At 47.9% G+C, this 27984-nt stretch overlaps 1 protein-coding gene across 2 annotated transcripts in view; it reads left to right on the plus strand.

Moving 5' to 3' along the window:
• Positions 1–24695, plus strand: part of LOC135907897 (endothelin-converting enzyme 1-like) — a 32523-nt gene extending 7828 nt beyond the window's left edge. For both annotated transcript variants that reach the window (XM_065439671.2, XM_065439662.2), the window contains 4 exons: positions 631–727; positions 4366–4628; positions 18430–19312; positions 23421–24695. In XM_065439671.2, the coding sequence (XP_065295743.1) occupies positions 631–727; positions 4366–4628; positions 18430–19312; positions 23421–23885 (1708 nt within the window). In that variant the 3' untranslated portion in view covers positions 23886–24695. The remainder of the gene's footprint in view (positions 1–630; positions 728–4365; positions 4629–18429; positions 19313–23420) is intronic.
• The last annotated feature ends 3289 nt before the right edge of the window (positions 24696–27984 follow it).

Below are 27984 nucleotides of genomic sequence, written 5' to 3' on the forward strand. Positions count from 1 at the left end.
ACCGACTGCTGCTTATTAAGTGATGGGTGCGCGGGAGGAAAACGCACCCTCCCCAGTCTGTAATGATTAGTTATCTCCCTGTAGCCAACCATCCGGTCCCCTGTCAGCCCCAGCCGCGGCGCCCCGGTAGCTCGGCTTGTGAGTCCTCGAGCCACGGTGTCGGCCGCCTCATTGCCGGGGAGAGAGGAGTGCGCAGGCGCCCAGATGATGGGGACAACGCGCTGACCGAGCAAGTTTGCCAGGATACATTGTGATTCCGGTGAAATTCGCCCCTTTGCGTAATTTAAAATTGCAGTTTTAGTGAAAAAAGCTTTTTTTTTATATTGCACAGCTCTGTCGCCTGATTTTCAAAGAACCGCCTTCAATTTTAGTCAGCTTCGTGACATTGGTGTGTCCTTATGCTGAGAACGGGTTTTTATAATTAATGCATATATGCAAATTACCTTCAGAGCAACTTGTCCCTTAGCTTCCACCTTACCCCAAACTTTGCAAATAATAAGACCGGTTTGCGGTGAATGAGACTCATTTTCTCATTACTACCTCACGTGTCAGCTTGCCCTAAGTTGACGGTTGTATTCGAAACCCGCTATTTAAAGAAAAATCTTTATTTTTGAACCTTCTCCTGTGCAGCTGCCACGCAGAAGTTAACGACGAGGAGTCCATTGGCGAATTCCTACGTGTCCTTGGACTGACCTGGCCCAAGCGTTCCCACTCAAGTGCCTTCGAGGTATGACGAACGATTAGTCAGCACTGCGAATGTCGGCCGCTTTGTCACTTACCCGAACCAACATCCGGGAAATATAGGGAAGGCTTTGCCTTGTGTCGGAATTTTGGCCGTGGCAGATGAAGGCTTTTGTGGACTCATCAAACACTTTATCCTTGCCGACGAGGTTCAGTGGCATTGTATTCGTGACACTTGAGAGCAGGATTCACTATGATGCACAGATAAGGTATTCCCAATGGTTCATTATGATACGACCTGGGTTCGAAGAACGCCTTCCAGGTAAAAATTAAAAACCAGCGAAGCTAAAACGGGCGGTCCTGGTGTTTATCACTGGGTGATTCCCGAAAGTTCATTAAACGACGGCTTCGTAAGCTGCTGGAGCCTCGGTTCGCAGTTGCTGCTTGCACCGGGTGCACTAGCATGTTCTTGTCCCCGGGCTGCAGCATCGGCACGGCGTCGACAAGCTCGTTCCCGCTTCTTATCGCAGCGTTGCTGATCGAAAGCTGCCTTCTGCTCAGGAGTACGCATGACGCTTGGCGTATACCGATTTCGGAGCCGGAAAGAAACTGCTGCTCGCGCGCTCGGCTGCAACAGAGAGCAACGCCGTCACTACTTGCGCAGCCAATCGCGCACCTGTCTCTCTCTCTCTCTCTCTCTCTTTTTTTGCGCGCATGTGCACGGGTTTGCATCGGAGGAGTTTGTGGCATACACGCTACAGACGGACGTGTGAATCGGCTATCCCCGTACAGCTTCGCTGTTAACAAACCGCTGTTTCGAAGCACTGCAGTTTTGCTTTCTAGATTTACAGCGGACTGTTTATTGCGACTACATGCTGCCTGGCGCGGTGCTTTGTTGTGTAAGACTTTTCGCTTCGTGCCATGAGGTTGCGGGTCCGATACCCGGCTGTGGCTGTCCCATTCTTACGGAGACTGAGTAATTCCCTACGAAAGGGGCCTGTTGAGGTTCGACGTCACAAAGTAATACGGGGACCCGCTATATTTCCCCTTTTCCTGCGACACTGGGGTGACAGCTGGCTCTTAGAAAGTGCACAACACTTCTGGCTTACACGTGACCAAAACACGTGGTCTAACGCAAGCCTGATATATGCCCCCGTCGGGATGTTATGTTTTGATACTTACGGTACCTTCCTGCACCAGTGCCCTCACTGATCGCAGTTTTGTAGAACTCTCAACGGCAGATGCATACCACTTAAGAACAGCTCAGACGTGAACAGATTACGAGTTGTGTCATGCGAACATCAAAATAAACATGCACAGGTAACTGTGAGCAAAAACAAATGGTTTACAGGCTCACTAAAAAAAGAACTAAATTTATTGTTGATTTAGACACACAAACTGTAATTGCTGAGTGCACCTGAAAGCTCACAGTGCCAAGCTTGGACTGCAGTCCTTAATTTAAAGTTACATTCGTGAAATGAAAAAATAGCTAAGGTTGAAAAATAGCTAATCAAAAATAGCTAATAGCTAGCTAAATAGCCCAGGATGCGAAGCATACTAGCCTTTATTTTAACGCGACAGTGTTAAGGAGCTCGCGTCGCAGAAAAGCCGGTGTCGTCGGCGTCGGCTCAGGCGTGCGTCGCTTGCTCAGGCGCACATTTCGTTGTCGCGCCGAACGCTGCGTTGCTCGACGCTCACCGCATCCAATGCGGGGCGCATAGTCGCTGCGCCGTAGCCCACACCCCTTGGCGGGTCAACGGGAACGCTGTCGCGTTCCACTCTTGAAAGCGAAGCTTAAGCGTCCGCTTTGCAGCTGTTATGACGTCATATGGTAGCTACGCGGCCGCGCGCGGCGCAGCAAGGAAGAGCGTGGTTGTGCGGCTAGTATGCTTCGCATAAAAAAGTTCATCCACGTGATTGCGGCACGAAGCTACAAAGGAAAACCGGACTAGGACGAATTTTTCCTCAACTGCGAAGCATTCTTGCTGAGAAACCCATATAGCTTTCCGTTTCAGCTTCGTACTGCACTAGGGTCAATGACAATTTCACCCTTTCACGATGCTGCCACTAGCTTGCGCAATTCCGCAGCAACAATTTTCTCAAGTTCACACCCATCAGTGGAGAAGGAAAGTTTCTTGCTGAAGAGTGCCTGCCTGGTCCATATAACTTTTCTCCGGGGCATGCGTATGCCTGTGAGATGTAATAAAAAAATAGGTTTCTTCATGCCCTTCCACAATGCTTCTTGCGTGGAGTAAAATCGATACAGGATCTCAAAGCCCCAAGCAATGCTTACAGAGGAGGCAGGTGTGAAAAAATAACGCTCGTCATACACTCAGTTGACATTTATGAAGTCGAAGGAGTTCAAAATTATGCAGAGCACTTCATTTCATCGTCGCTAATACCTACATGTATAATTATACAGTTAAAACTGGACGTTGAATAAGGTTTAGGCGAAGTTAGTAGGTCAAGCTTAATAGAGGAGTGAAGGAACAGGCAGGGTCCGGATGCCACATTAAGCTCAACAATAAGTGACGCCGGATAATCACAAGAAAACACGTCATAACTTACAAGCCCTATCCACCGTGGGGACTCGGTACATGAGGTCGCCCGCGCAGGCGCCGTTTCGAAGGGATGGGGTGGAATGCATGAAAAACCTCGAGTACACTCTTTGGGTACAGCCTAAAGAACTCCCACTGGTGAAAATAATCCGGAGCACACCAATAGGGCGTCCCTCATAGCCACGTACTCACAGCCCACCTGGCCTTTGCATGTTGTGGCCGCCACCACCACCATCGTCTTGCCGAACAGCTAGAACACAGAACAGCACTCGCATAACATGTCAGCTTATGCGTTGGCACATCTGTAGTGCGTATGTGCCGGTAGCCGGATTCTGTTCTCTACGGTATTAGTCAATGAAGCAACAACTGTTACTTAAGTATAAAATTTGTAAGCAGGGATAAGGTGCCTCAGAAACGCAGGCCAACGGTTGGATAGGAGGACCTATCTTCGTCAAAGGCGGCCTCGTCATCCTCGGCGTGTTAGTTTTAAAGGGTTTGTGCAGTGACATCACGTGCGGTTGTTGTCGGCGGGGGTTCCAGCCTTTCTGAGGCACCTTGTCCCTGTTTAGAAACTGTATACCACAGTGTGCTGTTCCACCTGTCAGCTCCTTTCTTGATATTGAACTGTTACTTATATATTCTGACTGCAACAAATACTGGCATGAAGCGCATAGCTCCCCTGTTAGGCGACGCCTTTTATGCCTCCGTTCGCGTGGTTTGGCTAGTATGCCGGTTTCTCGCCTCGTAAAGTGGGCCGATCCAACAGGCAGTGAAATAACGAAGTGAGCCAACCACGGAGACAATGTCATAGTAAAGTAGGGGGATCCGCAAGACAGCGTAATGAACGGTCGCGTGGTTCGAGTGATGAAGGTTCCCGCGTCTTCTCGTGTTGTCGGCAGGCAGAATCGCTAGGCTGCCAAACGACGTGCAGATTATGACGATTTGTATAGCATTTATTTAACCCCTTCAGGAAAGCTTTTCTCCTTAAGCATTCAAGTATGTCCGTTGGATATGCACGTTTTGTGCAGTGCCTGATTCGGTTCCACAGATTATTTCAAATATTTGAGCTGTGGTGAACGGTCCGCGCAAGCGTCCTCACCGATTGCAATTTTTTTCTCTACTTCAGGTTCTGGACATTATGGCGGCCGCGTCGCTGGATTACGGGTTCTCACTTGTCTGGACATTCGCGATAGGCCGACACCCACGAAGGCCTCGACAGAGCGTGATTTATGTGATGCACGACATAGGGTTATTCCTATGGAACGCAATGACCTCGGATCTGGCGAACGAAAACCAGCTTACGTATTTTCTGCGCCTCTGTGCTGAACGTGTCGGTACAGCCGGGCAGTCCTACGACCCTATGATCAACGACGTCGTTAGTACACACGAGTAAGTTTGTGCAGCTCCGTATTTCTTCTTCTCATATGGTAGTTTTAAAACACTATTGAGCGTTCCTCAGCAAGGACTTTTTAAATGGTGTAGAAGATGTCTAGTTATGGGGGCTCAGCCAGTAACTCTACTCGATGCTGTCACCACCACCTGCGCTTAGAAGCCGGAAACATGTTGTGAAATAAGGACGCACATCGCAGTTTTACGTCATGGTAATCGTTTCTATATTTGTTCGTTGCGCGACGAGCCGACAACCTCGGCACAAATACCTTCAGCAAGCATGCAGCTTCAGCAAGCATTCAGCTTGCTGAAGGTACTTTCGCGGTCAAGAAAAATCCCGCTGAGTGTCTTCCGTTACAGTAAAATAATTAACACCCTTAAAAGATAATGAGGGTGTCAATATGTCTTACTCACACCAATATACCCTTTTTGGTTGTATGGTGTGAGGTCAAGATCGATTTACAACCGTTTTCCCTTTTACTACAGAAACAGTACTTGCATGAGGCTGCTGTCTTTATACTGGTGATTCTCACATCACTAGGCGCCAAACAAAGGGGCTTGGTTTTGCTAGGCCCATGCACTTTCAGCCGGCATGAAAATCATGCTGTGCACCTACAACGCACTTTGTATTGGAAAGACGAAAGACGCAGTCCAAGTTCCCAACGAAAGCGCGCGCCATAGATGTAGTTTAATGGGCTTAATGAAGCCAACATTTATGAGCTAAGAATTTTTCTGAACCTTTCATTTCCATCTAGTTGCAACGATCTCTTACTGAGCGCAACCTCTGCAGTGGATACAGATCAGCAATAGAAAGGTTAGCTGACTGCTTCTAACTGCCCCGAAGCTCAGTATACCAGGTTAACACCTCTATCAGCTCAGCATTCTTCTGTGTTGCATCTTATCTGCCTCATTCCGCACCCTGTGCTGTGAAGACTCAAGCAAAGCAAGGCCATTGATGTAAACTCAAACTGCGAACAGCCATGTTGACGTATTTTTAACTTAGTCTGCAACAGTTCGACGTGGCTCATGACATCGGCGCCGCGCGCGAGAAGGATTCTTAACAGTGCCTTCCAGAAGGACTCGGTTTTCGTATTCTCCGGCCAGTCATGAAAATCAACTTCCGTATAGCCTCGAAATAAATACGTCACAAAAATAACAACATTGCAATAATAATGTGTCAGCATTAATCGCTCTGCAGCCACTCTACATCCCAGTCGAGCAGGAAATCTCTGGATCAGGCCCAGTAGTGAAGCACAGGAAGAAAAGCGCATGTACTGCACAGCTAAAAAACGTGACCGTACTCCTCCTAAGCCTACTGCGCATATTCCTCCTCCGGCGGCAGAGGCACATGCGTAATAGCCTTAGTAGAAGTCATCTCATCATATTCTTTGTCTTTATCTCTCCGAGCCAACTTTTCTGCGATTCCTTTTCAGGGAGGTTGGAAACTTTCCTTCAGGACGACCCTACCTGTACAGTGCTGTTGAGGCCTCCTCTCTGCAATAAGCTTAACTTGCGGTTGGCATAAGAAAACATAGTGCTCCTCCAGTATTCGCCTAACTGGGAACCACTCCCATCCCTCTTTTCCAGTGTAATGGGACCCCGCTAACCCTTAAAACATATTCCTTACTTCTCCTCTTTGGGGCGTGTGGGTCAATAGGATCGCGCTACCAGCACTTGTGCTGGTGCCACTGTTATTTGCCACTGGAGTTTGTCGTGAAAAGTTACCGTCGCGGAAACTTGCATTCTCTGATGACGGGCAAGAGAATGGAAGCAAGTGGTGTTGCGCTGTTGGATGCACTAAGCTTCAGCCCTCGCCAGCCGCACACACATTTTTAGCCAATGTTGATGTTCAGCCGAGTTTATGCCTGTCACAGTCGAGCATTTCGTGCGTCTACTGATGGCGGACCTGAGCTACTAACCTGAAGCTAATTAAGCCATTTGAGTGAAGAAAACCGCTTCTCTAGTTCAACTTTGACCATACTCATTTTGAATTTATCAAGTAGTCATTTCGTACGGTGCAAACAGAGAAAAGTAGTAGAGATGAAACGCTGAGCTATCAAAATCTGTAATTTGCCTTCTCGAAAGTGGCCAGCCGCGCACGCCGGCATTTCTCTAAAATAAATGTGGCTACATAAATGTGTGTATTTCTACGTATTTTTATGCTGTTTCATTATTTAGCTTCCGAGGCACACTGTCGGCCTTGTATCCCAAGTAGGCAGCAAGCGGAGGCCCCTTTGATACAGCCGCGTAAAAAACCACCTCGTTCACCTGACAATGGTGTCAATAACGGCATTGGCGTTTCCGCCAGAAAAGGGTGCGTTCTGTAAATGAACCGTGATACGCGCAATGTATTAACCGATTCCTAATTCAAGGAACATGCTGTGTGCATGAAGAGAATATCAAGAATGATAAGTAGGCCGCATGACAACGCTCCCGTACTATGGTCTTCCGCTCAAACGTTGTTTTTGAACACGTGTGGTTGCTTATATCAGCGCGATATCAGCGCGACTCAGAGTGATGCAAAGGTGCTTACATATATGAAATCTGCGTGTTTTGCTATGCTATGACATTGACGTCACTGATGAGCGGCTAGCATTATATCTCAAGCGCACGACGAGCGGTCGCTGTACCTGCCGATGCAAACAAATGCATAGGTCGGGGCTTTGGACTGTCAGCGGCGTTCTTGCGGGATAGAAATGCGGAAAGTGGTGCTCCGCATCCTACCGTTAGTATGCGAAGAGCTTCCCCGAGAAAGGGTCGAACACCTAAGACAACAAGCACAGCGTATAAAATCAGCTACCCTGGGTACGGGTTCATGTTGCAGCGCGATATGTTGCAAACAGACGCAGGATCTCGGTGGTGGCGGGTCGAATGCGAACGGTAATTCGTGGCTGTTGAATTCGTCGGAATCGTAGCTGTCGCTGTTTGACAAATCCGAAGAGAAGATGTAGCTAACGTTGTCGCCTGAGGGTCCGGCATGGTCACGAATCACCTGAGCGTCTTCGCCGTTTTGTTCAACCCACGGTAGAGACCAGCATGCGCGCCTTCCCCGCCATGTACCTCTCATACCTATCAGCATAGTTCGCTGAAGGCCTAGTGCCATTTTAGAGTTGCTCTTTTTGGGTGCTGCATACCTGCGATGTTTCTTAAATTTTGTTTGCAGGTGCCAATTTAACGTTCCCTGCAGGCTCTCTCACGTCTGCAAGCTTGTCTTCTGCAATAAACTTCGTTAAGTCATGTTCCATCGAATCCAGCTGCTCGCAGCTTGTTCCAGGACGTTTTTTTTAGCATCTGTTAAAAAGTAGCCTCAGTTAGCACTTGGACCTTTTCAAGTTTCTTTTCTGCCTTTTCTTCTTTCGAACACTGCTTTGAGCTCTGCATGGTACCTTGAGCACTGGCCATTATACAGCTGGGATCACCAGTGACATGAAAGCTTTGACTGCCATTATCAAGAGAAACACCAGAGCAGCTGTCTTCAAGCCTCGGTAACTTGCTTGACTTCAGCTCCACCAAAGCAACAGCGTCAGTGTGCTCGCACTTGCGCACATATATTACATGGTCAGGATATGTGCGTGTGTACATGTTATGGGAAGCCTCGTAGTGCTTGAAATGAAGCTCACAACCTGTAAAAGCTCTAGCAGTCTTCCTCACGATGTGATGAAAGTTATCTGTGCTCTGATATTTTACCAGCCATAGGCCATCGCCCACTCTGTCAATATCAGGCATCTGAATTTCTGAGTGCTTTTTGAAGATGGCCGACTTGCTATGGTCAACTTGGCGTTTTATAAGTGCGACAGCTCTGTTGAAAAGTTTGTCAGCAGTCAAGGTAAAAACTACATAGATTAGTTTTTGCCATCACACATTTATTCGGCCACCAAAGAAGGAGTACTTCAGAGTCTTGTGCATTGATTCAGTGTGATTGTTGTTAAGCCTACCTGTGTTCTATAGCAATAGGCCCACTGAAGTTCTCTTAGCACAAATTTTCACCAAGTATTTAATAAAGCTTTACAGACGCTCTAGCTCTTTAGAATCAAGGCTATATTCAGGGTGTGCAACTTGGAAGGTAGGTAAAGAGATTATTTTACTTATCTATTTCTGTTGCACGTGCATTAATCAGTGCGTGCAAGGTCTCTCTTATGATAAACCTGTACGTAATGCTACTAATAATTTTCATTCATTTTTTAATACTTCAAGGGACGCATCACTTGCTCTCATATGTTGCCATAAACAGGGGCATAATCTGAACTGAATGCCTTACACACTATCACGCCTACCTTTTCCTTTGTGCACTCAAGAACCTCACCATCATTTCAGTGTTAGCTGACTTCCTAATCAAGCATACACATTGTATACCATATCCATCTTCAGAGATGGTTAGCAGTGTTGGCACTGGAAACCTAGCTATTTGTGCCTTGCGTAGAGGCTATACACGATAAACGATAAAACGTTGTCCCTTTGAGAAGGTCGTCAAGGCAAGCTAGAATTTGATTTCAGCACTCGTCGAATCCTTCTCTTTTCTGTAATACAAACGTGATGAACCACTGCCGAATCCCTCTCTTTTCTGTAATACAAACGTGACGAACGACTGCCTGCCTTACTCGGCCCATTTTATGAGCTCATCAGCTCATTTCCTGCTTTTAAATCCTTCTCCTCTTCCATATCCTTAACCCATAACTCCGCACTCATGAAATCACCAGGATGTACCACTCTGCGTTGCCAATATAATACTTATCGTGGTTGTTTCGAAGGTTCGATCTCCCTTGTGACACATTTCATCCCACTGGTAGCTGCGTTTGAGCCTGCCTTGATTTTTCGCAAAATTGTCTTAGTGACACTCCTTCTGCTATTAGACCTGAAAGTTGTGAAGATCGACTCATAAGCAACCCAGAAGACTGCACGTCTCTATTTTTGATTCGCCCAGGCATCCCACTCCACCTTAAACTATGCCGACAGCTGGTAGTCCACATCGGACACGTCAATAGTTCCAGACGGGTAACCTCGTTGTTGGTATGCAGAATACCATCAACGCTACTTTTTTTGCCTAATCACTTACTAATTCGCGCTCCTGACCTCTCGAATACGAGCTGTGAACAACATGTACTTTGTTGTTAAAATGCCTTTGCCGATAAGGTTTGACCTAGCTTGAGCCACTTGTTGGGCTTTCTCTAGAAAAACCACATTGTATCAACACATGCCTTAAACACGGTGCTATTTAGACAACTTCCGTTTCACAGGGGAACAGACAGAAGCATTATCAAATTAGTATCATAATTCACACACACATGGACCATGCGTCCCAGCTAACGTTAACAAAGCCGTTCAACCAAAAAGAAAATTTAATAGAACCAGATTTTAAGACCTATGGTGCTCGGTTGCGGGACTCTGATGACCTAACATCGTAGGTATTGTAATTGTATCCTTCCCCGTGTTTTAACTTTCTTTCTGTGGAACAGCTTGGCTAAAAGTAAAATGATTCCTGTTTTTAACTTCAAGTGCGTCCATATGCATTGTCTTGGTTTTCGATATCATGGCAGATTAACTAATAAGTGTTTGTAACAGTAACAGAAAGAAAGTATGTTCGCTGTCATGTTGAAGGTATTGGAAAGTTACCCAAATGGCATCGCACATGCCCTTTTAATGTAATATAGACAGAGTCAGAAGGAACAGGCAGGGCAATGCTTCTGTGATTCGCAGAGATAAGCAATTTTGAAAGGGTATTAGTCGCAGGCTTTTGTAAAGCCTTTCAAGTAAGGCTGTGCAAATAATTCCAATGCTGAATATAAATTCAATGGCCCTTGCTATTCAGTTTGAAGATTTACCATTTCAAGTTGCCAAATAATCTTTTATGCTTAAATGCAGATAACACTATTTCCAGACTACAGGGAGATAATCATGGTGACTCTTTCAAGTTATTCTGCTGCAGGGAGCCGTAGCTGTTGCGCAGAGGTACCGGTTGGCGAGAAAAGGCATGAAGCAATAATCTGCACACATTAAATGAGGACGCCTCGCCTTTAAGCTGCCTACAAACTTGCTTTCTCGATTTAGTCTATTCATTTTGCAGGCAATTTCACCATGTTTGCATCTATTTAAAGCACTATACAGAGCTACTGTGCGTATAACACTAACTTTTTTTAGTGATGTGGTCTCCTTTTGTTTCGTTGCTATGATGGTAATAGTGCACCGGATATCACCCTTAATTTGCTTTTCATGTATAAGCTCCAAGGTTGACTAGAGACTCACTTTTGAATAGGTCCGAATGTCTATAGCCTTTCTCTTTTTTACTGAAAGAACACAGCCACATTTCCGTTCAGAAGCAGCTTCCCTTATTAGGGTCCGTTCCTGTTCATTACCCTAAATATTAAATGCTAGCAGCATGTTAATACAATGCATTAAATACACTGAGTGTCATTGAGAATGCAAGAGTTATTATTCTGACTAGGGGTGTGCGAATATTGATTTTCGAGACGAATGGAATACGAGTGGAACGCTACCAGAAACGAATGGGATCGAACCGAATATTGAATACTTTTCGAATAGTTTTCGAGTAATGAATAGCTGTTATCACAATTAATAGAAATCAACATTCACATCCAAGTGCTCCTAAAGTTAGCAATTATGTGTGGTGATCCAGTACATTATGAAGCGTTGTTTATTAAAAACAGAAATGGTGCATTAGGAGCAACCAGGAAGCTTCGCATGCACAGCGCTCTCCAGAGAGTATGAAACATCGCTGTACAGACTGTTAAGTACGGCTACCTGAGCGACGTAGCCTGTCCACTGCGCAAATTCTCACGCTATATATATATATATATATATATATATATATATATATATATATATATATATATATATATATAGATATATATATATATATATATATATATATATATATATATATTGTTGCAGGAAGAAAGCAGGCCCACGAATGTAAATAATGTATATTTACAAGTGAGGTTAATGGCGTTCAGGCAAGTGCCAGACTTCGTCTTCCTCTCGACCAATCCAACTTCTTCCTTCACTTCACCGTAACATCACCCTCCCGGTGGAGTAGCGCCGTCCCGGTGCAAGTTATGGAGCCTCACTTAATGGGGGGACATAGGGCTTCAGCCTGGCGACGTGAACAACATCGCTGGTGACGTTGCGATGCACTGAAGGCTGACCGACTGCGGCGATCTCGTATGTCACGTCGGACAGTTGGCGTAAGATCTGGTATGGTCCAGAATAACGGGAAAGTAGTTTTTCGGACAAGCCGACGCGACGTGAAGGCGTCCAGAGAAGGACAAGGGAACCAGGTAAAAAATGGGAGTCTCGGTGCCGAAGGTCGTAGTGTCGCTTTTGAGAAGCTTGCAAGACTGTGAGGCGATGACGGGTGACTTCTCGGGCCTGGGCGGCTAAGTCAATAGCATCGCGAGCGTAATCAGTGCTGGGTGATTGTACTGCGGAAGGTAGCAACGTGTCAAAGGGCAAGGTGGGGCCGCGGCCATACAACAGGTAAAATGGTGAAAATCCGGCAGTATCGTGACGGGACGAGTTGTATGCGAAAGTGATGTATGGTAAAGCGACGTCCCAGTCGCGGTGATCGTCGGAAACGTACATGGCCAGCATTTCAGTTAGGGTGCGGTTGAGTCGCTTGGTGAGGCCGTTCGTTTGAGGGTGGTACGCGGTAGCAATCTGGTGTTGTGTAGAACAGGAGCGGAGCAGATCATCGACGACCTTCGATAGAAAGTAGCGGCCGCGATCCGTCAGCAACTGGTGAGGGGCGCCGTGGTGCAGGATGACGTCGTATAGTAAGAAGTCGGCGACATCTGTAGCGCAGCTGGTTGGTAGCGCTCATGCGATGGCATATCTCGTGGCATAATCGGTTGCCACAGCAATCCATTTGTTTCCTTTGATGAAAATTGGAAAGGGGCCAAGTAGGTCTAGGTCCACACGGAAGAAGGGCTCTGTAGGGGTGTCACTTGGTTGCAGCAAACCAGCGGGAGGCATAGCAGGCGTCTTCCGGCGCTGACACAGGTCGCAAGAAGTGACATAACGGCGCACAGAGCGATAAATGCCGGGCCAGAAGAAGCGCCGCCGCAGGCGGTCGTATGTTCGAGTGATGCCCAGATGTCCAGCAGTAGGAGCGTCGTGAAGTTGCTGGAGCACGGCTAGTCGAAGGTGCTTGGGAATGACTAGGAGTAACTCCGGACCGTCAGGGCGAACGCTACGACGGTATAAAGTTCCATCGCGGAAGGTGAACATCCGGAGGGACGGGTCATTGGGCGAGGAGCTTAGGCGTTCCATAAGCGTTCGAAGAACAGGATCTTTGCGCTGCTCGTCGCCAATATGGAGGAAGCCGGAGAGGGATAGAACACTGATGTCCTAGTCTGCATCAGTATCGTCCGGTGGATCCACTGGATTGCGGGACAGGCAGTCAGCGTCTTTATGCAGGCGCCCTGACTTATACATAATAGAAAATGTATATTCTTGTAGACGCAAGGCCCAACGTGCAAGTCGTCCAGTGGGGTCCTTCAAAGTGGAGAGCCAGCAGAGGGCATGATGATCGGTTACGACGCAGAAGTGCCGACCGAAAAGGTACGGCCGAAATTTCGCGACCGCCCATACGAGCGCGAGACTTTCTCTCTCAGTAATGGAGTAATTTCGCTCGGGCGTGGAAAGAAGGCGGCTAGCGTAAGCGATGGCACGGTCTTGGCCCTGCTGACGCTGAGCGAGGACAGCGCCGATGCCATGACCACTCGCGTCAGTTCGTACTTCAGTGGGCGCAGAAGGATCAAAGTGGGAGAGAATCGGGGAAGTGGTAAGCCGCTCAATCAGGGTAGAGAAGGCTTTCTCCTGTAGCGGTCCCCAAGAGAAAGAGACGTCTTTCTTAAGAAGGTCAATGAGAGGGTGAGCTATGTCAGCAAAATTTTTCACAAAACGCCGGAAATAAGAGCATAAGCCCCGAAAACTACGGACATCGTTGGTTGAACAAGGTACAGGAAAATTTCGCACGGCGTGAACTTTCTGTGGATCAGGTTGGATTCCGGCAGCGTTGACGAGATGGCCGAGCATGTTAATTTCACGGCGACCGAAATGGCACTTGGAGGAGTTTAGGGCCAGCCCTGCGAAACACGGAGAGTATGGTTGTGAGACGCCGCAGATGGCTCTCAAAGTTCGGCGAAAACACAATCACATCGTCGAGGTAACAGAGGCATGTAGACCACTTCAAGCCGCGCAAGAGAGAGTCCATCATGCGCTCGAATGTAGCTGGCGCATTGCATAATCCAAAGGGCATCACTTTAAATTGGTGCAGACCATCCGGAGTGACGAAGGCGGTTTTCTCGTGGTCCATCTCATCGACGCTGATCTGCCAATAGCCGGAGCGGAGGTCAATTGATGAAAAATATTGGGATCCGTGAAGGCAGACAAGAGCGTCATCAATGCGAGGCAGGGGATAAACATCCTTCTTTGTTATTCTGTTGAGGTGACGGTAGTAAACGCAGAAGCGCCACGAGTTGTCTTTCTTCTTTACTAATACAACTGGTGATGCCCACGGGCTACTTGAAGGTTCAATGATGTCCTTGTCCAGCATCCTGTCTACCTCTTTTTGTATGATGGCCCTTTCTGTTGCGGAGACACGATATGGCCGCCTATGAATGGGGCTGGCGTCACCGGTGTTGATGCGATGCGTGACAACAGATGTCTGACCAAGTGGACGGTCGTCGAAATCAAAGATGTCCCGATAAGATGACAGGAGGTGAAGAAGAGCTGCGGTTTGCTCGGAAGGAAGGTCTGGGGCGATAATCTTAGAAACATCGTCCGTAGGCGTCGAGGACGGAGGAGTGGGGGACAAAGGTCCGTTGGTACTGAGGAAGGATTCAGAGGTCAAAGAAGAAACCTCAAATTCTTCCAAAGGAGTGATATGTGCTATGGCGATACCGTGTGGCAGCACATGCGACGAAAATCCAAAATTGAGGATGGGCACGCAAGCGCAGTTTTCGCGGATCCGGACTAAGGTGCTCGGCAGGGCGATATTGCGCGGCAAAACCACGTCAGTAAGTGGCGACACGACGTACTCGCCATCAGGTACGGGAGGACATGGCGTCAGGAGGACATTTGTAGCCGCTAGTGGAGACAGCCTTGCAAACTCAGCTCAGTTGTTGCGTCGGCAGGAAGCGGCAGATCCAACTGTACAACACCTGTGGAGCAGTCAGTTTGGGCAGAGTGTTTGGAAAGGAAGTCGAGGCCGAGAATTAGGTCGTGCGGACAGTGTTCAAGGACGATAAATAGAACAATGGTATAATGGCCTCCAATGGTCACACGTGCTGTGCACATTCCAAGGACAGGTGAAGTACTCCCATCGGCGACTCGCACAGTGCCCAGTACGGCGGGTGTCAGAACCTTCTTGAGCCTTCGGCGGAGAGCAGCGCTCATAACTGAAAGCTGCGCTCCTGTATCAACGAGAGATCTAACAGGGACGCCATCAACTTCAATGTCCAGTAGGTTTTCACATGTAGGCAGGGTCAACAGAGGATTTGTGGGCCGGGTCGTAGATGCAACATCACCTCCGGGAGCTGCACCGCCTAGTTTCCCGAAGCGAAGCGACCGGTTGCAGAAGGGGACGAAGAGCGGTGAACGAGAGGCGAACGGGACCTACGACCTTGCGGAGACGGGGAGCGGCTAGATCTTGGTGGAGCACTGTCGGCGTTGATGTTCTTAGACGGCGGATAGGGCGAGAAAGTGCGATTGTCTGGTACTTGGCGGTAGTGACTCGGAGACGACCACCGAGGAGGCGACGACCAATGGTTACGGCAATGACGGGCGATGTGTCCAATACCGGAACAATTAAAGCAGATGGGTTTATCATCCGCTGTGCGCCAGTCAGCTGGGTTGCGACGGCGTGACGGAAAGCTTTGCGTCTGGGAGCGAGCGGCCGGAGAAATCTGGTAGGTGTTTGTATGGCGGACCGAGCAGGGAGATGGAATGCCCAAACTTGCTATTTCCTCCCGAACGACCGCTTGTATAAGGGAGATAGCGGGCACGCTTTACCGACAGTCGGGACGAACTGGAGCCGGAGCCATGGCCTCAAGCTCACGGCGAACGATGCGCGTGATATCTTCCGGTCCTGCGGGCTGAACGAACCGCGGCGGGTCTTCGCAAGAAGATGTCGCGGTGGTATTGGGCAGCCGGTCGAAAGTTTGAGCGACGCGGCGGCCCTTCGCTTGTTCGAAGCGCCGGCACTCCTTTACATTTGCATCCACAGTGGCACAATCCTTACACATTAGGAGATTGAAGGCATCTTCTGCAATACCTTTAAGTATGTGACCAATCTTGTCTGCCTCGGTCATGTTGTCATCAGCCTTGCGACAGAGGGCCAGCACATCCTGTATGTACATGACATAGGATTCTGTGGACGTCTGAGCGCGGCACGCAAGTTCTTTTTTAGCTGCCAGCTGACGATCGACAGGTCTACCAAACAGGTCTCGCATTTTTTCTTTGCAGACATCCCAGCTCGTTAGGTCAGCTTCGTGTGTGTCGTACCACTGCTTCGCAGTTCCTCTTAGATAGAATATCACGTTTGCAATCATCATTGTTGGATCCCACCTGTTGTTGTCGCACACTCGCTCGTACATCGTAAGCCAGTCCTCGACGTCGGCGTTGTCCGTGCCATAAAATGTCCCTGGGTCCCGCGGGTGAGTGAGGATGACCGCTGGCACGGGCTGCTGAGGCATTGTCGCTTGTGTCGGTTGATTTACCATTGTGGCGGCAGGTAGATGACGTCCGCTGCGAAGTTCCGTGATTGTACCCCGCACCTTCCACCAAAATGTTGCAGGAAGAAAGCAGGCCCACGAATGTAAAATAATGTATATTTACAAGTGAGGTTAATGGCGTTCAGGCAAGTGCCAGACTTCGTCTTCCTCTCGACCAATCCAACTTCTTCCTTCACTTCACCGTAACAATATATATATATATATATATATATATATATATATATATATATATATATATATATATATATATATATATATATATATATATATATACAATGCCCGCCCATGTGCTCCCATACCCCGCCTTTCGGTTAGACCTCTTGCCTCTCTTCATCACCCTACCCTGACTTTTTGAGGCTATCGAGATCCGGCCCAATCGGGCACACCAGAAGACAAGCCCATATGCTTCCATTCAAGCCGCGTGAGGTATATTTACCACTATTGCGTCGGCCCTCGTTTTCACGTTCCACGTTTTACTACCGCCACAATGACAACCAGCGCCCGCCATTTGATGCTGCGAATGACCCGACATACCGTGACGGCGTCCCCTGTGCGTCCACCAGGCTGCAAGGACTGCTCCCAGAGCACGCACTTTTGCCTGAGACGACCAGGAAGATCATCGTCCAGTCAATCCCAATGGCCGCCCCAACGTCCCCCATCGTGCTGAAACAGCCCAGGGAGCCTCCGACGTCCCGCGGTTCAACATTGGAGGACCCGGAAACCTGGCTTGAGACATACAAGAGGGTCGCTGCTTTTAACAGCTGGAACGGCGACGCAAACTTCGACATGTATTTTTCGCATTGGAAGACGCCGCCAGAACATGGTTCGAGAACCGAGAAGCCGCCTTAACGACATGGGACCTGTTCCGAAGCGGCTTCCTGCAGACATTTACAAGTGTCGTACGCGGAATACGAGTCCAAGCACTACTAGAAATCCGAGTGCAGCTGCCTAATGAGACTGACAGCATTAAATCAGAGCCGTACATTTCGTGTCGCTATGGGCGCAAGTGAGCTACACTGAACTGGGTAAACTGAAATCAGCGTCGTGTCGGCATAGCTTGACAAGGCCGTTAGCTCAGGCCGCCAGGTATTGGGTATATGTGCACGAACCCCTGGGCTGCAGTATGCTCTTCGCTGAACAAAATCGGTTGCGGCTCTAGCTCGACACAGACTGCTGGCAATTGGACTGACGATCATGCATTTCAGCTTCGGAAATGTGTTTCGATTAATTCTGAGCGGGATTAAGTGCGTACAAAACCACAGCTGCTGCGGCAATCGCGTTGTCAATGGAATGTTTTCGCTCTGCGGCCGACTTCACGAATAGTGATTGAGCGACAGTCTACCGGCAGGTTTTGTCTGTGACGACGTCACAAAGTCCTGTCACACTGCGACTACTCGCTGTCGGCGGTCACGTCGGCGGCGTTGTCGGCCCTATGTGACAATATGTCTCCTAACGTGCCACAGTCTCCCGGCTAGTCGGGCAATCATCGGCGTCGTTATCTTTTCGTTCTGTTCTCGTCGTCGGTGTCGAGTCGGCATAGTGTGAACGCGCCTTATGGTTTCTTGGCTATGGAGACGTAAGGCTCTAATATTTACACCTCACATCTCCAAGCCAATATCCTGAGTCCAGTTCGATGCCGCCGCGGCACGCTCTTTGCAATTTTAGAGTTTACGTGCGATATGAGCATCTATCTTGGCATGTGATGCTCTATCCTATAAGCACGTGTTTCCCTAGTTCAGCAGAAAATCCGTCTACTCTTACCTAACCAGAAAATTTAATATATTGGTGATACTCGCTGGAGAAACTCCAGTGTGCGGGTGCAACCACACGGTCGGTGCGAGACCTCCTTATTTGCTGAAGAGCTATTCCATATGAGACGTAGTGTTGTAAAGCTCCCCTGAAGATAACTTCTGTGTTTGAATCGTGTGCGGGCCACTAACGTAACTCATGCAAATGAATTCAAGAGCTCACTGAATGACATTATCTCCGCCACAAAGACAGTATATCGTAGTCCTCAAACATAACTTCAGCCCCATCGTCTCTTATTGCAGGGCGATAATGCACATTCTCAGCAACGAATACGCGGCCAGCTACATACCCGAGTACATGAACTACAGCGACGCGAGCCTGAGAAGGGCCGTGAATCGCCACCTGCCTGACCGATCACAGGAATGGTCACCGGACATTTTGGTGTGCCTGCAGCTCGAGCAGTTCTCCCGCTTCCTCGACGAGCTACGCAGTCCGGAGAAAGCCGCTAGCTTAAAGCTTTACCTGGGCGCGTACTTGGTATTTAAGATGATGACCTTTGCGTCGCGACACTTAACATACGCTATGATGAAATCAAAAGGCGCGCTTTCCCGAATCGACCGGTACGTGATGGCGCAGTGCACGGACCTGATCGACACTGCCTTGCCCCTGACTGCCCGAAAGTTCCAGCAGGACAAGATTGATCGCGCATCGCGACTTGCCATCTTCAACATCTACGCCCGCGTGCTCCGAGCGCTCGTGGACGTCGTCGCTGGTCACGACAGCGAGATCGCCTCCAGTATAGCCGAATATGCGCACACGCTATCCTTAGGTGCCTTCAACTTGACCATCAGGCAAGAGCAGCTAGAGGCGCTCTACGCATTCGTACCTCAGCTAAATATCGAAAAACTGCGGTCATTTCTGGACCTGTACACCATGGTGATGGACTCTACCCTAACGGTGCTCAAGGATTCCACCAACGTCCAGAGGGGGAACCTCGCGCATGTTCCACACTTGGCAACCATTCCCGTCTACCGTCTTCTAGTGGCACGCGAGATAGCGATCCCGCCATATGCGTTATTGTGGCCCGTGTTCCACCGCGAATATCCGGCAGCCGTGAACATGGGGTTGCTTGGAACTTTCATCGCTCGAGGTCTGGTGGACATGGTGTTTTACATGTTCTTCCAGGTGAGTAAATTGCTTTGTATTTTGCTTTAACCCGACAAGTTAGCAGCACCTGAAATGTGCTCGCTCGGTGTACTGACGTTAAAGGGGACCTGAACCGCCACTCGGACTTCGTGAAATCACACAGCCCGCGAGTTGCATACGCTGCTGTGAACTTCGAAGCAAACTTTTGCTGTCGTACGTGGTGCACGGAGCTTGCGAGCGTTGCCCGAAGTCAGGTTTTTCTCAAACACTCTCTTTTCAAAGAGAAGCCTGCTCCTCACTCTCTTCTGGACGCTTTATTTCGTAATAAAGCGGATTCCCATACGCGGCTGCTATGGGCGTCTTGCGCTGGAGTTTGAGGTATAGTAGCGGCGCCTGGTGGCGGCGCGAGAAACGACATCTGGGTCGTACCAGCTTGGGTCGTATTGAGCCCTGGCTGTGGCGAAGCACATTTCTAGGCCGAGTTTTGCGTCGATTCGCACTTTTTTCTGCCTTGTTGCGAGTGCAAAAAGGCTCATCACTTCTCGCAGACCATGCCGACCACGCTGCGAGCTCGCCGCAGCCTATAGTTTAACGAAAACGGGCTCTCCGTGTGCCGTGGGACGCAATGCTGGGAGCAGACGGAATCGGTGGCGCCGATCCGGAGAGACCTAGCCCAGCCTCGAGAAGGCGTCACCGTCATTACTTCTGCCTCGTGTGCTGCCATGAACAAGAAGGCCTGAATCCCAACATCATATTCTGCCGCTTTCCTTCAAGGCCTCACGAAGTGGAGCGTCGGGCGCGCTGCATAGCTGCAGTTCGTCGCGCTGAGTAAGCGAAACTTCGCGCCATGCTGACTGCTTCGCCTGTCTTGAAGCTTGCTTGATTATTTGCGTTCTAATGTTCGGTCTTTTGCACCTACAGTCCCGACAGCAGACCGACATAGCAGCAGGCATGGCTGGTAATTCACGATTCGAGACCCGGCCACAGCGACAATTAACAATTCGACCGATGCGAAGTGGTGAAGTGACCAGGCGTGTGCAAATGAGCACAAATGGTCGGGCTCATTCGATGACAATTCACTACTCCACTACGAGCAGCACAGGTTAAGAGAGTTAAATGCGCTCATCCTTGATCTCAAGCCAGCACGTTGAGGCAACGCAGCAAGGCAGTATTGATTGCAGCACATCGATGTTCGAGCGCTGTCATTAAAACCTACATCAAGCGAGCGGCGTACGAGCTCGCGCTGCAGCGCGATTCGCACGTACGTGCGAGCTCATATGCATTGCATCAGTTATTACCAGTTACTAAAAAGGACAGATGGCCGCTACTACAACGCAGGCATAACTACTTGTTTAGCGGCATGCAGTCAACAAAGATTGCAGGAGGCCCGCCGTTTCGCGGCATGTCGAAAGACCGCTGCCGTCGCGGCGCGTACGATCGTGCGCTCGAGCAGTTCGTACATCGCGGCGCGTACCGTCGTGTGCTCGAGCAGTTCCGTACACATGATGTCTGCTTATCGCCGCTGTGGATTCATTTATAGCAAGCATTTCCTCGCGTTTGTGCGCCTGAATCTAGCAGCTAGCGTGCAAACCTTACCTGAAGTTCCACTTCGTACGCGACTCGCTTCACTTGCGATTGACACGGTGCTAAAACTTCGCCGCCCAATTCTTGAACGGCGTACACGTATTCGGCACTGCATAATTTCTTGCCTTTGCGCAGCGTGCCACCCCTGAAAAAATCTTCGGCGCCCGATATTCGCTGCAGGCCGTGAAACAACACAACCGAAAGTGGCGGGTCCATAGTGTAAACGTGCTTTCCGAAGCAGACGACCGAGCTTGGTACGACCCATTTTAGCGCAGAGGGCGCTTTTTAGCACCTTTTTCGCAGCGCCCCCTGGGCAATGCAAGAGCCCCATTGGTATAGTCGGTCGGCTACGCAGCGTAGGTACCGCATCCGCCGTGGGATGCCGCCACCAGTCCACTGGATAAGCGCACTGCGGTTTGCCGAGGACAACCGCGTTTAGCTTACCTCTGGCGCGTCTTTTCAGGCACCAAAATCGGAAGTCATCGGAAGAAAATCGGAAGGAAATCAGAAGCGCCCACGTTAATAACCAAATTGAAATTCGAATTGCGCGCCACGGTGACATTTAGAAGGTGCAGCGTTGTGCTACGCCGCAGCCCCCGCATTGCAAGTCATCGAAGAAGGAACGGGAACACAGCGGAAGCCGCGTTTGACGGTCAACAACTCCGCTTCTGCTGAACGCATTGAAGCAATTTTTCGCGGCGATGTATTTATGAAATAGCCAATTTTCCTTTCAAATGCCTTTCCCTCATCTAAAGAAAGTGGTTTAGGGCCCCTTTAAATGGACCATCGCGGGGTTTGACGATGCTTTCTCAGGCAATTATGGCTGTATTATCTCGCGCGTACGCAAAAATGTGGCAATATATTTATTTGCCACTAGATAGGCACATCTGCAGCAAGGTGGGGAGTGGATGCCGGTTTCTTGAAGGTAATTTTCTGTGAAAGTTTTTTTTTTTATTAGCTCCAGCAAAGCGCGAAAATTCGCACTAGTCCGATTGAATATATTGGTAAATCATGATTGACGTAACCCCTGACTTCACTGCAATGAACGTATTTGAAGTGAGCGCTTGCACAATTCTGTGTCCTCCTGTAATAGTAGATTTCGTTCAAGAGCTGCAGCCATGAAGGTACAGCTTTTTTTCTTTTGTTCATGCTTCAATAGTAAAATGAGTTACGGTCGGGTCGGGTTATTTTCTTTCGATGAGCGATAATATTTCCTGATATACAGATCGAGCAAATGCGTGTTCTTTACAGCTTCTAATCTTTATGCTTATAAATGCATCTTTGGCTTCTTTATGTATGTATAATTTAGTACGACTGCATAGTAAAACAAAAGAAGAAGTTCGCGGGTGTTAACGTGCACAATGATGTCTATAGTGCATGCCACTATTCCGCCGTTCTCATGAAAGCAAAACGTTGTACTTTCGAACACGAGCTGAAACATTGCTTGCAACGGATTTTATACAATTCTTTTCACGCACGGAAGCTCTGTGCACAGGATTCACTGCAAGGTTCCGTAGGTAAAACTTGAAAAGTGGACCTTTTGAGACCGTTCTCAAGAACTGCGCGTCCTTGGCGTAGAACCAAGGTGATATTACGGGGTGCTATTTCTGGCAGTGTACGCTTTGGCCATGCCGCCGAATTCCGCCATGTTGGCTTGCTGAGCCAATCAGAGAGGCCCTAGAAGCCACATGAGCCAATCAGGTCTCACAGGATGGTAGATTGAAAAGATGGTGAAATTTATAACATCCGTACCATACTGGTGAAGCAGCGCACTGACACGGACACAGTGATGAGACACAAGAAAAGACGACACACGCTGCTTATACAAGTACTTGGAAGTACTTATAACATCCGATTACCCGCTTCACGAAAATTCGGTTCTCATATATTCCAATATGTGCGCGAGATTTGAGTCGTTTTTTTACAGAACTCTTATTTTTACTCACTTCGAGCATTAGGATAATAATGAGCAAAACGTGAACAAGGTGAAATCTGGAGCCGATGTTTCTACAAGTGGACTTCAAGGCGACATATGCTTTCCTCGCCACAGTATATGTGTAGTAAGTGGATAAGGATAATAAGTGGTTAGAACGCGATGACAGAACTTTCCTATTTAGAATGTTCAGCTAGACCTGTGAGAATACAGTCTGACGTCACGGATTTCAATAAATTGTCTCATATTAGCGTTTTCCTGTGTGGGAAGCGCTTTAGAAATCTGCTGAGTGTTTAGCTCATCTAGAATATCACCTAGTCTTTTTTTACCGATGAGCGGTTAAATATACATGGGACGATGCGGCTTACCAGGCCTCCCGTCAGCGAGAAGTTTACTTGTTGTATTGAAGATGCATACTCTGTGCAGCGAGTGCCTTAGGATTTATTTTTAGCGTCAGTTTAAAAGTCGAATTGGAGCTGTTCACTCCCGGTAGGAATGAATTCACGATGGATCATCCCGCAGTATTAAGCCCCTGTCGGTGGCACTTCGCCATCTTTTGTGCTACTCTGTGCCACGATAGCTTGCTACCGTGCTGAAGCATACCGTATCAAATTGGTTGCTGCTTCGCAGGATAAGGACTTCCATCCCCTGCCTCTGGCACAAGTGAAGTTTCCACCCGCGCTGCTAGACTTCATTCAACGCCTTAGGAGAAGTCTTAAAAGCAGTCTGCAGAGCTTTAGAAACGGGACAACGTCGGGGATTGACATCGAGGAGCTGATGAAGCAAGTCATCGCGGGACACCTGGTGAGCAGGGCTCTTGCCACGGTGTCGTCGCCGAAGCCCACCGCGTACTTCTCAGCGCTGCCCGCAGAACGGCTCTTGTACATGGCCAGCTGCTTCAGATACTGCCAAACGACACCGAAATTGAGGAGCTTCGCCGCCTGCAACGTGGTTGTGCCGCACCTTCCCGGGTTTGCGCGGGCGTTCGGATGCAACGTTACGTCGGGCTCCGCGTACTCCTTGGGTGACATTCCTGAAGCAGCGCCGAAGAACGAGGACGTTGCACGCCGCACTACTGAATATGTGACGGTTTAATACTCCTATCCGAAGACCAGATGGAACAGGAGTCGATCCTTGTTTTTATACGTTTTGTTGTTCAATTTACCTGTCTATTTAGTTGGTTCCAATCTTCCTGAAATATGTATTTGTTTATTCCACGATTTCACTTGTCGATACAGCGCTTTCATATATCTCCAGCTAGCCTGACCGCATTGGTAAAGCCTTTCCGTATGTTGCTACTGAGCAAAAAAAAAGTAATTTTAATACTTTTACTACTTATAATAATCTATTGGATGAATGAGTGCACAAATGAAGACCACACAGTGCGCGATGGGGGAACATGGAAGTCGCACGAGAGAAAGCAACAAGGTTCTCAGCGGGCGTGTAGATGTCTATTCTGCAACGAAAAGGTCCCAAAGATGTTGAGTGGACTCTTACAAGCACTCATTTTCACGACTCGTACATAGAATAATATCGTAGCGACAATGCCATTACCGCGAAGGACATGGCCTGGACAGCCGTGGGGAACGATCGCATTTGTGCATGTGTTTGAGTGCGTACGCGCGCTTTTGTGTATACATGTGTTCTCTTCTGTGCGCATGCTGTGTCGTCAACGCATTGTTCGTGTGTGTGAGTGCATAAGAATAGGCTAAGGGTGTGCTGTACTCATGATTCGTGCTTGGCTGCAATATGTTCACCTTGTGTCCATCTTATACCTCCACCTATTGGCGGCAGTGGCTGGCCGCTCCCGGCACGTTGCTCGTATTCGCGGGCCTCTTTTACACTCAGAAAAACACTTGTATGTCGCACGTGTGGAGCAACAGAAAGCTGTATTGGGGACTGTTTTGTTTTTGTTGCTCTGCAACTTTCTTATTGAATTAGAATATTCATAATCAACAACAACCATAATCAACAACCAACAACAACAATCAACCATTCCACTAAACGCAATGCCATCTGCAGTGCGACGCGCAGCAGAAAGAGCAAGGGGGAAGAAAGGCGTTGCCATCATGCTCCGGTATGAAAGAAAGCGGTAGCAGCGCCGCTTGCAATCGTGGTAGACGTGAAGGGAGATGTAAAGGGAGAGCTTCTCTGAGGACACACACACTATCCCTTTACACCGACCACGATTGAAGCTAGTTTCTTTGCAGCACGTTGATGCCCCATTTCAATTTCATCTTCCTCCTGTGAGCGTATGCCCATCTGAAAAATTCTAGTAAAACGCTAACTAGATGGCACCTTACAAACTCCAGTATATTACTGGAGTTTATATCGCTTTACCGGTCAGCAGTCGACGTAAGCGAGACACGTTTAGAGTATTGAGGGGAAGAGAGAGACCGGTTTACGGACCGGCATAGGTAGTGGAGAAGGTTTGAGGGAAAAAAAAGATTAAGGAGATATTTTTTTTTATTCAAGTACCCTAAAGGCCCATGCGGGCATTACATAGGGGTGTTACAATAAATTAGTGATAGATACAGTATACGCATTTAAACAGATAATGCATGATACAATAAAAAGAACACACGCTGAAAAACAAGAAAAAAAAAACAAAAATACAGTATGAGCAATACAAGGGCACCTCCTAAACGTTGAAGATCATACATATAGATTAAAAATTGGTGTTACACAAGATCAACGTAACTAGGCCACTTCATACAAGGAAAAATGCTTGCTAAAAACGTACACATACTGCATGAAACAATGAAAAGCACAAGCAGAGAAAATTATATGCAGTACAAGTTACTCTGTGCTAACCTATAACAAAACCATTTGCGCAAGGAACATCAAAATATGGTGAGGAAAAAAATTAAAATAAGAGTAAAATAAAAAAAAGTAAAAGGCGTGCAATAACGCAGTGCCTATAATAAATGAGCAAGAGATGACTATGTTAGTACGTTAAAATAGTGTTTTAGTTTTGCTAGGAAATCATCATGACTTAGAGGTGATACGATTTCATTTGGTAACATATTCCAGTGATTAATCGCGAGAAAGAGGGGCGAGTGACTCGAGAAGTTAGTGCGCGCAAGAACGGGCTGCGTTTTAAAGGGATGATCAAGGCGCGGGAAGATACGATGGGCGGGCCTGATGTGGCATGCGCTGAAAGACGACCCGCACTGACATAGCTTGTGGAAATGAGAAAGAAGCCCTATCAGCCTTCGATTTTCTAGCGAGGGGAGGTATAGAGATATTTTCATGTTAGTAATGCTAGAAGTTTGTGAGGAATTTTTCGTGATGAAGCGGCCTGCTTTGTTTTCGATTGACCCGAGCTTGTTTATGAGGTACGACTGATGCGGATTCCAAATAAAAGATGCGTACTCCATCTTCAAACGAACCAGTGTCGTATAGGCTAATAATTTAGCGGGCTTGTTTGCCGATTAAAGGTTACGCCTAATGTAGCCAAGGGTTTTACACGCGCTGCTAGTAATCGCATCGATGTGATGATTCCATGAAACGTTTGAAGACAAATGAATTCCCAAGTATTTTATTGTTCGCGCATGTGCAGTATCGAAAAAGTTCATTATCCGTCTATGAATTACGCAATCATCTGCAAATAGTCTTATTGTAGATTTAATATTATCGCTGATGTCGTCGGCGTATAGCAGGGATAATAAATAGCAGGAATTGTACACGACAAGTAGGCGTGTATAAAGACACGCCTACTTGTCGAAGAGTTGGCTTCAGTGGCATTACTTGCTGTAATATACTATTATAATGAATCAACTCAAGCCTCGATTTTCCTGCGAACCACTTTATTGTGTTGTGCCTGGTTAAACATACAACTCGCCTTAACTTTCTGTGTCAATGCCGTAGCCTCAGTATTTTTGAAATATGTCTTCCGTGAATTTATGTAATTGTGGCCAGCAGTCACTTTTCTTTTGACTTCAGGAGGGTAAGAAATCCCTGGTCTTCTCCCGTCAGATACTATGAATTTCTGTATTACGTTGGTTCTGAACATCAAACAAACCTCCTAAGATAACTAGCCCGGGAATTCGAGGCATTCTGCCGTCAGCTGCGGTCACTTTGTGGAATCGATCAAACATCCCATTTTAGACTGTAGAGCGTACAGTGGCGAAAGGGCTACATACGTAGAAGAGAAATATGACAACAATCTGTCAAGACCCTCTAAAACTATGGCGCAATACATCACATATATTGTGATAAAATAAAATAAATAAATAAATAAATAAATAAATATTAGGTCCAAGCAACTTTCCAGCAACGCAACGTCAAGGAACTGATTTTTTCTTTTATTACTTTCAACCAATTAGCCTTCATTCCAGACTCTAGCCGTTCGGCGCACTACTTACACGGTATAAAAAGCCTGCTGCAAAACGCCTGCAGTACAACTCAAAAGTGAAATCAAGCTATCAAAAGATTTTTGTTTTTATACTATCTTCCGCTCTTTTTCTTATTAATGTTTCTAACCTCTCCCCCTCCGTTGCAGAGTAGCATACAGGCAAATATTTACACACCTACGAACCTCCCAACGTGTAAATAAAGAGCGCGCTCTCTCTCTTTCTTTCTCCTAACTTCATGTTAAATTAAGATTCACTTGCGAATCTTCCCGAACTTTCCTGGCCATGGAGACTGCTGTTCTTTTATAGCAGTCTAACAAGCAGCTAACTGTTAATAGCTAACACGCAGGACAGCACTACTATCTTTACTACGAGCACAGGTGCCGTGTTTTCTGGGCTTGTTTTCTACAGAATCACTCAGTGACAAAACAAATGGTACCTGAATACCTTCACTGCGACAAATATACGTCATCAAGAGCCCAACTCCTTCAATGAAGCAAACTTTTCTATGCCTACTTTCCTAGGGTATGGGGTTTGCCGCGCGTGGTTGGTCGGTCTTTCGATGAGTAAAGCGCCGTTTACAGTTGCACGTGCTCCAGGATCGGCCCATCCCGGTCAGCGCGCCGATCCTGGTTGCCGTGTCACAGCAGAGGGGCCCCATACAGGAGACAGTGAAATCCGTCGTCGCGGGGGTCACGTCGTGGTGCCCTCAAAGTCTTGCCCGTTTCACTGGCAGGCAGGTAGTCACTATGGTGCAAAACGCTGTGTAGAATTTAATCACTTGCGTGGCACACACGATGGTACACCTATATAGAGATGTGCATAACGTACAGTGCAGT

The sequence above is a fragment of the Dermacentor albipictus genome, chromosome 1 (assembly GCF_038994185.2).
Source record: "Dermacentor albipictus isolate Rhodes 1998 colony chromosome 1, USDA_Dalb.pri_finalv2, whole genome shotgun sequence".
Lineage (NCBI taxonomy): Eukaryota > Metazoa > Arthropoda > Arachnida > Ixodida > Ixodidae > Dermacentor > Dermacentor albipictus.